The sequence below is a fragment of the Solea solea genome, chromosome 16 (genome assembly GCF_958295425.1).
Source record: "Solea solea chromosome 16, fSolSol10.1, whole genome shotgun sequence".
Taxonomy (NCBI): Eukaryota; Metazoa; Chordata; class Actinopteri; order Pleuronectiformes; family Soleidae; genus Solea; species Solea solea.
The window spans coordinates 20,863,193-20,876,997 of record NC_081149.1 but is presented as its reverse complement, the minus strand read 5'-3'; the positions used below and the strand labels follow the sequence as shown (position 1 = coordinate 20,876,997).

General features: G+C 39.1%; 1 protein-coding gene across 2 annotated transcripts; it reads left to right on the top strand.

The window, feature by feature from the left end:
* The first annotated feature begins 3,799 nt into the window (after nucleotides 1–3,799).
* On the top strand, nucleotides 3,800–13,506 carry LOC131475373 (phosphomannomutase 1). 2 transcript variants are annotated; one of them, XM_058653451.1, is made up of 9 exons: nucleotides 3,801–3,934; nucleotides 4,059–4,221; nucleotides 5,681–5,798; nucleotides 6,996–7,072; nucleotides 7,163–7,254; nucleotides 8,385–8,484; nucleotides 9,282–9,357; nucleotides 11,657–11,772; nucleotides 12,365–13,506. In XM_058653451.1, exons 2-9 carry the CDS (start codon nucleotides 4,138–4,140, stop codon nucleotides 12,485–12,487), a joined length of 786 nt encoding a protein of 261 aa, XP_058509434.1. In that variant the 5' UTR covers nucleotides 3,801–3,934; nucleotides 4,059–4,137; the 3' UTR covers nucleotides 12,488–13,506. The 2 variants fall into 2 exon arrangements, with proteins under 2 accessions (XP_058509433.1, XP_058509434.1); XM_058653450.1 differs by having other exon boundaries at nucleotides 3,800–4,221.
* The last annotated feature ends 299 nt before the right edge of the window (nucleotides 13,507–13,805 follow it).

Genomic DNA, 13,805 nt, shown 5'->3' with positions numbered 1-13,805 from the left:
AAATAAAACATAATTTAGAGTCTGAACATATACACAGATACTCTACTTATGGCAGGATTCATAACATATTTGCCATATAATAGTCCAAAAATGGGTCATACTACTATTTGTTCTGATATTATCACTCATTGTGAACCTCTGGCCCATGCAGGGGTGATTTATGGGGGCTGTGATATGCACGATAGATAAACACACACACAAGTGATTTATGGTGCCAGTATTAAGCCTGTCTCCTGCTGTAAAACTGCCATAGATAGAAGAATTTGTACTGACAATCAGCAAAGCGGTTGAGTCCTGGTGACAAAGGCCTATGTCTATTTCAGCGTCTCCCAAAACCTTTTGTACAGGGACACACTTTTTAAAGTTGACAAACCATCCCGACTCCCCATATAAATAGTGCCATGAGCAAATGTTTCCATATTATGTTGTATTTCTGACTATTTTACTACTTCTGCAACACCAAATTTTGAATAATTCCTGTTGAATGAACCACAACAAGGCAAACTTGTAAAACATACTTGTAAGTGGATGTCAGCCAATTTGTTTAGTGAATTTGAAAAAAAGACAACTTTCATGACCTGTGAGTGGATCCAAACTAGTATGTACCAATCAGAAAATCAGTTCCAATACATTTAATGTCAAAATCTGACACTTTTTTTTAACATCTGAGCAGGTTAAATGTCATTTGTGGGTGTTTTTGACAGTTTAGCAAAACACATTTCTAATAAGTAGATTTAGATATACAGCCATTTATTCTTACACGCACAGAGTTACTGTGGGGCTATATATGTTGTATGGTGGCTCTGGCTCTTCTGACGATCACAGAAAACAGACCTGCTCTGCATTTGAATGCATTTGTTTTTAACTGACAGCTGTGGACTGAGGCAAACAGACATTCTGTATATCCTATGATACTTGTTGTTGTTACCACTGTATCATGTGAATGAGAACAACGTCTCCAACATTGTTCTATGTCATTCTCTCTCTCTCTCTCTCTCTCTCTCTCTCTCTGTCGCTCTCTCGCTCTCTCTCTCTGTCGCTCTCTCGCTCCCTCTCTCCTGGTCTGCCCTCTTGTGGGTGAGTTTGCTCATGTGAGTTGACGTGCTGCTGCTGAGAAAATGTGTTCACTGTTTTGATAACGTATATTGGAATTAGAAGCGCAAGTCATTCCGTCTGAACATGATTTTCATGTTCCTGTGTTAGGATGAAAGTGAGAAATGGTTTCCGACCGGGTCTCAAACCCAAAGTGGCACCCTGTCAGACCTTTGCCTCACCTCACAGGTCCACAGCCTCTATATACTGTAGCACATGGTGTAACTACATTTACATCACTTTGTGCTTTTGTAAGATGTAAGATAACAGTCTGGAATAGCCATGAATAAAGTATCTATCTTAGTTGTGCTGGTACCTCAACAGATTGCTAGAGAGAAGGAGTCTTCTCTCTACAGAGGAACAGTTTCACTTCACCCAGCAGCAGGACATCTGTGTGTGACAAGCAGAGTGCACACACAAGAGATACAGCTGCAAATGTCTTGATAGTTGTTACTCAAAATAACAATAACATTGATTTCCATGTCTTCTATATGGTTTATTGTGCCAATGATGCACCTGAGCAGACATCCTTTAAGCATAAATGGGCCTGGGTTCAATAGCTATTTAGAGAATGTGGGCACTGCTCAGGAAAATAATAACAGTATCTGTGTCTTTCTGGAAATAATGTGCTTGAGTCAGCCTTGCTTCACTGACTTCACTGACTAATGTGTAACATATACTAATGTGAACGGGTTGCATCCAACTAACCATCCTTCATCTATGGAGTTTATCATTTAAGGGTCGTAGAGGAAGCTGGAGCTAATCCCAGCTGATACTGGGTGAGCGGTGTACAACACCCTGTATATGTTGCCATCCTATAATCTAATCTGATACATCATAATCTAATCTAATCTAATCTGAATGGCCGTGAACAGACAGAGAGGAAAAAAACTGTATCCTAAACGACATTTTTAGTCCTACCTCGGAATGTGGGTCCATAAAGTAACAAACCAATCATAAACTGTAACTTTTTAATATGAACAATTGTCCAATAGATACACAAGTTCACACAGTGTTGATTAAGGCTGCCAGATCTTGTGTCACCTGCACACAGGAGGTGACATGTGTAATGTGACAGACAGCGGCAATGGCAAGTTTTTAAAAAAACCCACAAAGAAGTGACCACAAAAGTGTTTAGGAAGTGAACTCCACTCTTTAAAAAGTTATACACTACAACTTAAATGTCTAAAAAGCTACAACAGACAGAAGCAGAGCGACAACTGCATCACAAGCAGAAGACACCAACACAAGACAGTCAGCTCCTCAGGTCAGGTCACCAGAAGGACCAAGGACACGCTCAGTAATGTAAACCTTCTGCACTGAAACTAAACTAAACTAAACTAAACTAAACATTTGTGACGTCACTTATCAGCCAGACGGCCTAATCAACACTACGTGACCAGAACAACTCACATGTTGGCCCCAGTGGGTCAAGGACTCACATGCGACCTCAGTGACCCTGACCGTCTTAATGACCCCACAGGAGATTAGAAGCTTTAAAGTCAGTGTTGTTCTTTCACACAAGTCAAATGGACACATCACACAGTTCTTAGTTAGATTGGTTCCATATAAATGAAATAGAGCAGCATCTATCAAAGAATGCAGATGTACTTTCCCAGATCGCCCGTGTCTGGGGCCTTCACCGTATTCTTGTTGAATTTTGTGACTTGACAGAAATATAACTGTAAAGTTGGCATAACCTTGTTTTTGATCGTAGGCCTCTGGATCATATCAAAACAAACCACATCAATGTAGATTTTTGTGATAAAAAAGGAAAATGTTGTATCATTGTCCAAAGAATCGATATCATATTGTCATGTCACCACGAGGACACTGTCAAACATGCACTTAGAGAATAATTAAATAAATAAATAAATGTACAGATATTTACTACGGTACTAAATATTAGGCCCAGATGTATAAAAAAATTGAAAGAAAGAACAAAAAAAAACTGAGATTAAAAATCAGAATTATGAGATTAAAGGTCAAAATTCTGGGGAAGAAAAGAATCTGAATTCTGAGATTAAAAGTCAGAAAGGAAAAAGAAAAGAAAGAAAAAAAACAGCATGAATTCTGATTTTTCATCTCAGAATTCTGACAGAATTCATGCTGGGTTTTTTTTTCTTTCATTCTTTAATTTTTTTTTTTACATGTGGCCCCCCTAATTTACAGATTATTTACTTAAATGAATATAATAGAATAGCCTTTATTGTCATTGTATTGTGTACAATGAAATTGGAGTGCAACTCCCTTTGGTGCAATTTGCAGTCACACGCAGTATAGAACATTTTGTTAAAATTAAATTATATATATATATATATATATATATATATATATATATATATATATATATAAAGAAAAAAAAGAAAAGGAAAATACTGTCCAGGAAGAAAAACTATACATAACTATATACAACATTGAATGTGCATGAACTAAAAGAATAGAAAATATGCTTTTATCATATATATACAGTATACAGTATGTATATATGTATGTATATATATATATATATCAGTAGTAGCTCAGTTTAACGTGAAATTATGAACAGAAGAATGGAAGTAACAGATAAGTCTCTCTCTCTCTCTCTCTCTCTCTCTCTCTCTCTCTCTCTCCCGCCCCGCTCATTCCATCACGTCACGTCACGTGCCGTACTCGGGCTGTGATTGGCTGTTCTGTGAAGTCAGAGACACTCACACTGCTGCTGCTGCAAAAAAAAGCAACTCGACACGTTCAGCGAGGACATGTCTTTTCGTAACAGAGGTGTTGTAACAGAGCCGAGCTGAACCGGACCGAGCTGACTCACGAGTGCACTGACTGTAGAGACTGAAGGAGGATAAATGAAGTGAGCCTGAACCAGAAGACACGATTCATTCTCTCCCCACCGTGTGATTTCTTTCATTCATTTATTTATTTATTTACCTTTTTTTCTTTCTTTTCTTTCTTTGGCTTGCATCTGTGTGCACGAGAGCTGGACTTGCAGCAAGCTGACAACAACAACAAACAAACAAACAAACAAACAACAACAAACTCTCAGAGGAGTAAGAAATGGAGAGACTTAACGGCTTCTCTTATGACCGGAACATCTTGTGCCTGTTCGATGTGGACGGAACTCTGACACCACCGAGAGAGGTGAGAACACACACACAAACACACATGTTCGACATTCATGACTTGAGGGTACATTGCATTGACTTACATTCATTTCCTGGAGACTTACTCTAACCTTAACCATAATTACTACTTGCCTAACCCTAACCTTAAAACACATTTTCGCCTTAAAATGTAAGTTATGGGAACTTGCTTTTTGTCCCCACAAAGAAGACAAGTCCCCATAATGTGACTGTGTAAACAGGTTTAGGTCCCCACAACATTAGTAATACCTGGACACTCACACACACACACACGCAAACAACAACAACACACCACCACCACCATCATCATCGTACCCCACGGAGACAGTGCTGTTTACACTGTGTGTGTGTGTGTGTGTGTGTGTGTGTGTGTGTGTGTGTGTGTGTTTGTGTTTAGAGTCTCGTGGAAAATACACACTGTCCTAACACTGTCCACCCCACGTGTGCATACAACGTTTCAGCAACAAAAAAGGGAGAGCAGGGAGAGTGATATTATGGCACTATATAACTTCTTATTTCAATAGTATTTATAATATATTTACAGGAAAAGGTTTCTGAATCAAAGTGGCTGAATATTATTAGACCATATTATGAAGTTGAAAGTCATCCTTTCTTATGTCCCACAGACACTCGTAAAAAGTTAATACACACAATAACTGTAGAAATAAGATGGTACTACCATGATAATCACTTCACTGTCTTTTTCAGGTCTAGTAGTCCCTATGAGAACCAAAGCCTGGTTCTAATGCGGCAAAAGCCTTATTTTTGAGTCTCTGGTTAAAGTTAGGGATGAGTTAATATGTGAATTGTGGTTAAGTAAAGGTATTAACTGACTATAGTAGAGGTTGGGTTAGGACTAAGGCTTTGGTCTGGCTGTTGCAAGGAATGAATGCAGAGTATGGCTGAGTGATTTTGAATAAATATCTAATTGCGATTATTTTTGACAGGAATTGCGACGTGATATCAGAGGGAATGGTTGTTTTTACATCATTTGAAAAACATATTTGAAATGACTACAGTGTGATATCTGTGCAAATCTGTGAGAAACAAAGACGTTATCTTCAGTCTGTAGAATAAGACGTATATCAAGACAGTGATTAATCTAAATTGACATTTCCTGCAATTTGAAAATTGCACTTTAGGGCGTATTGTGATTTTTATAAAAGTTCAGCCCTAATGCAGAGTCTTAACAAGAATAGCTGCACATACTGTGTGTGTGTGTGTGGGTGGGTGCAACAGATGCTAGATATTGCATAATGCAGTCTCCCTTGTGTACAGCTGAGACGTCCATGTGTTCTAATGAGTGCTAAATTACAGTACAACCGACAGGACTGCTGACAGAAACACAACATTGCACAACACGTTAACTATCTTGTTCACAGTGTTTAGTGGAGAGTCGGGGATGTGGTCGTGTGTTTGCACAAAAGAATAACACAGCATTTCTCTGTACGCTGCAGAAAATCGACCCACAGTTGGACAAGTTTCTTCAGACTCTGAGAAGGAAAGTGAAGATCGGCATTGTGGGCGGGTCGGACTACTCCAAGATAGCGGAGCAGCTCGGGGAGGGAGATGATGGTGAGCTTACTGTCATTCACCCAGCACGACCACACTGCAGGGCCTGACATTTTTGAGTGTAAGGTGTATTTAATTGTCATCATTTAGGCCCCAAGTCATACTTTGACGTTCTCACACAACATCGCTCAAACTGCAGTAGACCGGTACTGTTGAGGGATGATGAAACAACAGTCGAGGGTTACTAGTTCAGACTCATAGTCTCACTGGTAGAGACTTGTGAGGCTTGTTTTCACAACAGCGCGTTGCAAACATACTAAATTTAGACCCAGGTGACGTTTTCAGTGCTGGATTCACCGTGACTCTTCACCTGCTGACCCACATGTAAGTGGACGAGCTGAGAGCCTGTCACTCAGTAAATATTAGGCTACAGCAGGAATGCACACACTTACACACACAACTTTTCACATTTCATGATGCTCACAGATGTAGCTGCTGAGTTGTCAGTATCAAAGTATAAAATGTCAATATTGTGTAAATAATCATTCGAAATTCTTGATTATTGATGTCATTAGAATTTGTTGTCACATTATTGAAAAGTTTTGTTCCTTTGAGGAGCTCTAAATTGTGCAGATGTTTTCCTTTTTACTGTTATTAAGATTTTTACTTAACAACACACGTTGACTGTGCATGTAAGTTTGCTTCATATTTCAGTGTTTCACTTGTTGACAGAGCTTCTAAAATGCTCTCATCCTGCTGGATGAATGAAAATAATTATAAATAGTTTCCCCTGAGTGGAGAAATATCTTCATTGTTTTCTTTGTTTCGTACCTACCAGTGACACTTGGTCCTGTTAGCATAGCTGTTAGCACACTGTTTACATTCTGTGAATGAGGTCCCGTCCGCCATCTTTGCTAACAGTTATGCTAACAGGAAGCACAGTTGGGAAGCAGAATTTTTCAAAAATACTACCCCTAGTCTAGTAATACAAAGCTAAATAGTATTCCTTTAAGACTTGAAGTTAAAGGCAGAGTTTGTCCTGGTGGAAAAAAGCGGGAAGGTCAGGGAGATTAAACTGGGCTTTTCCAGGCAGTGTTATGCATACGGTATATTGTAATCTGCTACCAGGGAAATATAGCAGACCGTTCTGTTCTCCTGTATTCATTTTCGAGCAGAAACCACTCATTTAGCCGAGTGTGCAGGTTTTAGAAAGCCACACCAGCACGCTTAGTCACATCTAACATGTCTCCTCCTTTGCAGTGATACACAAGTTTGACTATGTGTTTGCTGAGAATGGCACTGTGCAATACAAAGATGGGAAACTCCATTCAAAGCATGTAAGTGTATTATGCAACATGCAGTATTCAAACGTTATTCATTCAGTGTGATTCATTGTAATCACCTTTGTTTAACTGTTTCCCTGGCAGGCTATACAGAACCAGATTGGGGAGGAGCTTCTGCAGGACCTGATCAACTTCTGCCTCAGTTACATGGGGCTCATCAAGCTGCCAAAGAAAAGGTGACACCAACCAAACTCACACATACAGTAGCTTAGGCAAGACAAGTAAAACATGGTGGACACAACAGGTGGACACACAGCATTACTCAGTCTACCTGCATTCTTCAAATACAGGAGTGCTAGAGCTCTTTATCTGCACGGACCTGTTAAAGTGCAGATACAGTGCAAAAATCTGTGCCTCCAGTGATTTCTGTGGCGAAATGAAGCTCAAACTCTATACATCAAGCACATCGTCTTTGTTTTGACGAAAATGATCTGTTTGGAGACTTGTTGTCTGTCTTTGTATAAACCTGACATTACAGTTAACAGGGTGATCCAATCTCTGACAGTAATGTCTATGCTAATTGCTACTTTGTGGGAGAGTTTAATCAACTGCTGTCTTTGAAGTCATATAAAGTCACATGAGAAGGATATTCAACAAACCCACTATTTTGTCCTGGGCACAATTGATCCAGTCTGTATTATTTTAGTTTAAATTATTTCCAGCAGATAATATAGGGCGAGGGAGTTGCAACAGGGAGTTTAATTTTGTTTACAACATTACATGGTCTTTGCAAATAAAAAATGATGCATAATGTTTATAGAGTAGGGTAGGGGTGTCCAAACCTTTGGGCCAGATTTGATTTGTGAAGATTTTCCGGGGCCCAATGGTCACTTCAGATCTTTTTTAACAGTAAAAGTTACATACGAATGCACTGTTTTATAATAATTGTATTTTCATTGTCACAATTATCATTTTTAAATGGCAATATCACCAAATCTACGTCACGCAAGAGTGAAAAAAATGAAAAACATTGTTCCTCTCTATCGCATCTGGAGTCAGATATCATAATAACATGATAAAAGATGAATGCATGAATCTGTCTGTCACAGCTGGGACTCCTGACCAGATGAGCTAATGGCAATGACATGTGACTTTTTCTATTCGACTCCGTCCCGAGCCATAAATAATACATCATAAAACGTATTTCTTATAAAAGAAATTTGAGAAAAGTTGCTGACGGTGTGAACTGACGTATCAAAACGTACCGCTTGTGATCACCTAAGATGTTAATTGTAGGTATAAAAATGACTTCTGCTTCGGTTGCATCTTTTTAAAGTCATTTGTTTTGTTTTAACCTCTTTCGCAGGGGAACATTCATCGAGTTCAGGAATGGAATGCTTAATATTTCTCCCATCGGTCGCAGCTGCTCGCCGGAGGAGCGAATAGAATTCTCTGAAATTGACAAGGTAAAATACTTTGTGATTAGTAGTAGAGATGTGAGATAAATGTAAAACAATACTTAAAAAAATACTGTGAAAATAAAGTTTAATACATAATTAAATATCAAAATATTGCATTGCACAAGCACACTTTGAAGTATAATACATGTAACTGCTTTGAATGTTTTACCTCAGTTTTGTCTAAAGATTCTCTAAATGTTAATTGAAAACCAAATTAATTATTATTTATGTCGTCTGTAGTCGTTAACACACATCAAACGCTAAATTAGAACCTTATTAAATGGTGAGTTGTCAGAACAGCTTAACAGACTGTCTGTTGTTGGTTTACAGAGTTGTGCAATAATGGAGGAGGCAGACATCAGCAGGAAATGCTAAAGTTTAACCCTAAAGACAACACGTGTTTGTCACTGTTTACATTTATACAGCTGCAGCCCACTGAGGAGCTGATCTGGATATAGAGCAGAGTTAAAACACACAACACAGTAACACATATAGCAATAAATAAAACGATTATTGAAAAGCCACTTCAAAAGGTGACTTAAAAGCCGCAAATTCCACCACCTGCCTTGCACCCAGAGAACGCAGTCGTCATGTCAAAACACAGAAGAAAGAAGCAAAAACACATAGGTGACAAAACTATAGGTTTTAGCTCCGCTAAGGCACCTGACGACAACACCAAAATATGTGCTGGACATTAAAATTCAGATCAATACTAAGTAGGTTAAAAACGCCTATGCATGATCAATGAATGGATTAATTTTTGAGTTTAAATCAAAAAGACTGCTTCATCTTTTTCCTCACAGAAAGAGAAGATCAGGGAGAAATTTGTTGCTGCACTGAAAGAGGAGTTTGCTGGAAAGGGACTTCGCTTCACAAAAGGTGGGAGACTTTTGTTACCGTAATTTACCAACCAATCTCAACCAAAGTAGAGACATTCAAACTAAAATAAACAGGCATGTTTGGGAAGAAGGAGAGAACAAAAACAAGCATATTCCCCCTCACTTTGTTGAGTCATGGGTGAGAAACATTTCACACAGCTGTACTGGACAGATAAACCATATCCTAATCTCCAGGAACAACTAGAGCATGAATATTCAGGAAAAATAACAGAAAGCGTGTGTGTGTTTTCTGTTAGGCTCAAATGTATATGAGTGGCTCAGAAACACAGTCCATGAAAGTCTCTTGTATCCTCTGTGGTGCCTCACGTGAGAAAATGGACATGAGGTAGGAAACTGAGAGGAGTGTGTCTGATCAGTGCTCGGGATGAACAGGTTCCTTATGTTGAAGCAGTAGAATTCGTAACAGGAGAAAGTCTGATCAGTTTCATGTTTTCTCATTTATATTTGCTTCAAACTTGGAGGCACAGTGGAGCATAAGTGATGAAAACACAGGACGACTGAGTTCCACATGATTTTAACCGATTGTGTTCTTCATGTCATATCCAGTATATAATTAATATAATTAATATATTAATATTAGAGCCGTTTTGCCCACAACAATTTAGAACACTCAGCTTCTCACTCGCTAACCAGTAACCGCATCTTAGTGGATGTTCTTTTAGGAGGAAAAACAAGCTCATCAGTCTTCCTGCAGCGCAGTTGAATGACAAGCACGTTTTCCCACGTGCACGCTTGTCTGTTATGTATTATCTGTGTTTGTGAACGCACGCTGGTGCTGTGTGATGGACCTTGTTGTCGGACATTGGAGCTGTCAATGAACTTTTACAATCGCTCTGTTCCGTCCGTCCCTCTGGCGACGCCAAAGCAGCAGTCAGGTGAATCAGATACTCAGTGTTTGCTTACGTGCTCGCAGAGGTGTTAGTCCACGCTGGTGACGCATGAGGGCTGTTCACAGGTCAGACAAACAAACGGGACAGATGGGCGTGTTTTTTATTTTTCTTCTTTCAAGACTCTCTTATGTAGATCCATGACGTGCAGTAAAACGCAGAGGGGTGATAAATGAATTCATGTAGAGTTTAAAGTGTGTTTGTTTTTCTCTCCTGCATTGCTTGTCTTGTTACTCAGCTAATCTGGTTTGTTCTGGTCAAGTGGTAACCGCTCATGACCTCACCCATAAAAAACTCCCATCTTCAGGTAAAACTGAAATAATACTCCTGTTCCAGTAAATCAAAGCTAAATGCAAATCGGTGCTGTAATCCTTTGAGGTCACTGGCCACTGATTGGTCAGAGCGCCGTCACAGGAAGAGACGTCCGACACAAGAATCAAAGCGAACAATGCCGAATTTAAAAAGACTTAACAATCCTGAAAATGTGCGTTAATCTCCAACATTTAGCAAGAAAATGTCTAAAATCTTATCTCATATATACAAACACACCCCAGTTTCTAGAGCAAAGACCATCTGGACAGTTGGAGGTTGACCTGAGTGACCTATAGAATCATTACCCAGTGCTGCTTAAAGATCTACAAAAGGAAGAATTCCTACTAAGTAGCAGAATATGCTGGACTATGTACACGCCCACCCTTTATCTTTGTCAGGTAAAATTGACTGCCACGATAAACACTCACTGTCTTAACGGACTTATTTTTGAGCTATTGGTTTGTTAGATTATATCTGATTTCTGTCTCTTTTTTTTCCCTCTGGAACATTTCACCTATTGTGAACTTTATTTAAACGCAGATTAACTCTTATCCATTAGGGCAGGTTGAGTAATAGAGGTTTTACGTATACATCTATCTGTGCTCAGGCAGCAGCTCTGCTCATGAGGGGAAAACAGCAAAGAGTCACTGAAGTGTTTACAGCCAGGCTTTGAAGGGTGTTTGTGATGGAGGCATGTAGAGGGTGTGTCAGGAATACAGCCATCTGATTGGCTGGATGCCTCTAAACTGTTTGCCTTTGTCTCTTTAAAATGTCTGCAGAGAGAATTGTTTTTTTTTTACTGATAGCTAGAAGGGGGGGAAGGGGCAACAGTGAGGTAATTAAAAACCAAGGAAGGCATTTGCAGGAGACCTTTCAGCCTTGATTCACCGGTCAAGGGTCAGTTGCTGAAGACAGTAAAAGTGAATGTATTCAGCAACAGTTTGAATTACTAACTCAGGTTGTAAATTGTATGTAAACACTGCACAGGTTGTTCTTTCATAGACGCTGTAAAATGTTGGTTTTTGTTCCGCTGTGTCTAATGATGATGGTGTTTAACTGTCGACGTTTATCTCGTTTCAGGTGGTGTCATCAGCTTTGACATTTTTCCAGAAGGCTGGGACAAGCGACTGTGCTTAGAGCCGTTGGAGAGTGAAGGTCTGGACGCCATCTACTTCTTTGGCAACGAGACCATGGATGTAAGTCCATGTTTCCAGCAGAAATAGATGTATGGATGTGTGTATACAGCACAGGTGAACACGGATCACACCTGTATGTGGTTGTAAGTGAATAAAAGTGATAATGGCTGGTTCACTGTTACGTTCACCTGACTCACATGAACTGAACAAAGCCATTGTTAATGTGACGTAAATGCTTAACACCTGCATTTTCCTGTTCAATGGGTCAAAATGGCTGCTGTGCTAAAGGCCCTGATGCAGTCACGTGATTTCATGTGTGTCTAAGTTTTCCATTTACAAAAAATAAAAACTAGCTCATTTTAAAAAACGAAAAGTCAAAAGTAAATAAAAACTAAAACTAAAACTGAAAAATCCCTAACTATTATAATCCAGCACACACTTGTATGTCCATTGTGAGCAGTGGTATTTAGCAGCGTCCACATGTGCTCGGATCTCAGGGTGGAGGTAAATTCAGGTGTGAACAGCTGTACTTCCACTGTTTGTCCAGTTTAAGTAATTGACGTAAAGTGATAGTGCTGAAAGAACAGTGCACTGGTTTGTTCTTGTCCAGCAGCAGTCATATCTTTCATGATGTTATTTATTCTTCTCACAGGGAGGAAACGACTATGAAATTTTCAACGACCCCCGGACCATCGGCTTCACGGTTTACTGTCCAGAGGACACGGCGCGGCTCTGTCAGGGACTGTTCTTTGATTCTGCACCAAACATCTCCTGATGCACCGACATGACTCCACCCCTGCCTCCAGTCACTTTACCCACAAGCCCTTCTATACTCCATATCTCTTCTGGCGTGACAGCCAGGTTTTTATCAATTGCCAGTACTGATTTATTCCTACATTATTATTATTATTATTATTTGGGTGGTTTGACAGAATTTGCCATTGCAGTTTTTTGTTTATTTGTTTTTAAAAGGAACATCAACTGAGTAAGTGTTACATGTTGTGTCAATGTGTGTTTTTAATACTGTGCCTGAAGAAAAATCAAGAAGTGAGAAACTCCAGATTATTTAGAAGTATAGAATAATGTTTTGCACTAATGTGGGGATAATCTCATAGCAGTAGTTGGTGAATAATACTGAAACATGTGATAGGAATGTGTGCGAGGGACTGATATCGAATTTTGAAAAAGGAAATGTGAATGAAGGACGTGAGGACACGTTTGAATCATTCCAGTCGTTCCAGTGTCTCTAAACTGGAGGTCGTTTGATTGATTTTGATTGTTTTTGTGCTCATTCCTGCTGGAAGTGTTGCTTTTAACCTCGCAGAGCTGCTGCAAATGAAAGAAACTTGATGGTGATGTTTTGCTTCTGTTTTTTTTTGTTGTTGTTTTTTTCAATTCAGTGATGAAGTGAAGAATTATCGTATTTATTCTGAACATCACTGACTCAGTGAATTCATCTTCATTGATGGATTAAGCTAAGGACGTCTGTCTGTGAAAAAGTGTCTTCACAAGCTGTTGTGTGCTTGGTAGGCTGGTGTATTTGGAAATGGGAAAACTGGAAGTTTATTTTGCCCATAACAAGTTCATTGTTATGTTTCAGGAAGAACATTCGCATATTGTGAATATGAGGGTTTTGTGAGCTACAGGTCTCAGCTGCCTATAAACACTCCCGCGTCATATATTATGCACTCCAGAGAATTAACTTTTAATGTCACTCTTAAAGAAAAAACTAATGTTGTTTTTCATTCTTTTATGAATAAAAAAATAATGTTTTTGATAACATTTTACCTAACAGCTCCTGCGTGACTTGTTTTTACTTGGTTGTGATCTCACTACAAATATTTCCTCAGCTAAAGAGCTGCACATTCACCACACATCCTTGCCATTTCACTACTGATGCTCGAAGGTTGCCAGAAATGTCCATATTTCATTTTCAGATTTAATTTTTTTCTTATTACTCACTAAAAAAATCAAACATGCGGATCATCCACTGTGGTGACTCCCAGAGAGGGAGAAGCTGAAAGTAAAGCAATTGAAGTAAAGCTATATGGGTTTTTCAAACCTGAATTATAATTGAATTTCTAAATGTATCT

Coding starts and splice junctions, on each gene's coding strand:
- LOC131475373 (XM_058653450.1), top strand. CDS start 4,138: ATGGAGAGACTTAACGGCTTCTCTTATGACCGGAACATCTTGTGCCTG. Junction 7,255..8,384: donor ATCAAGCTGCCAAAGAAAAG/GTGACACCAACC, acceptor CCTCTTTCGCAG/GGGAACATTCATCGAGTTCA. Junction 9,358..11,656: donor GGGACTTCGCTTCACAAAAG/GTGGGAGACTTT, acceptor ATCTCGTTTCAG/GTGGTGTCATCAGCTTTGAC.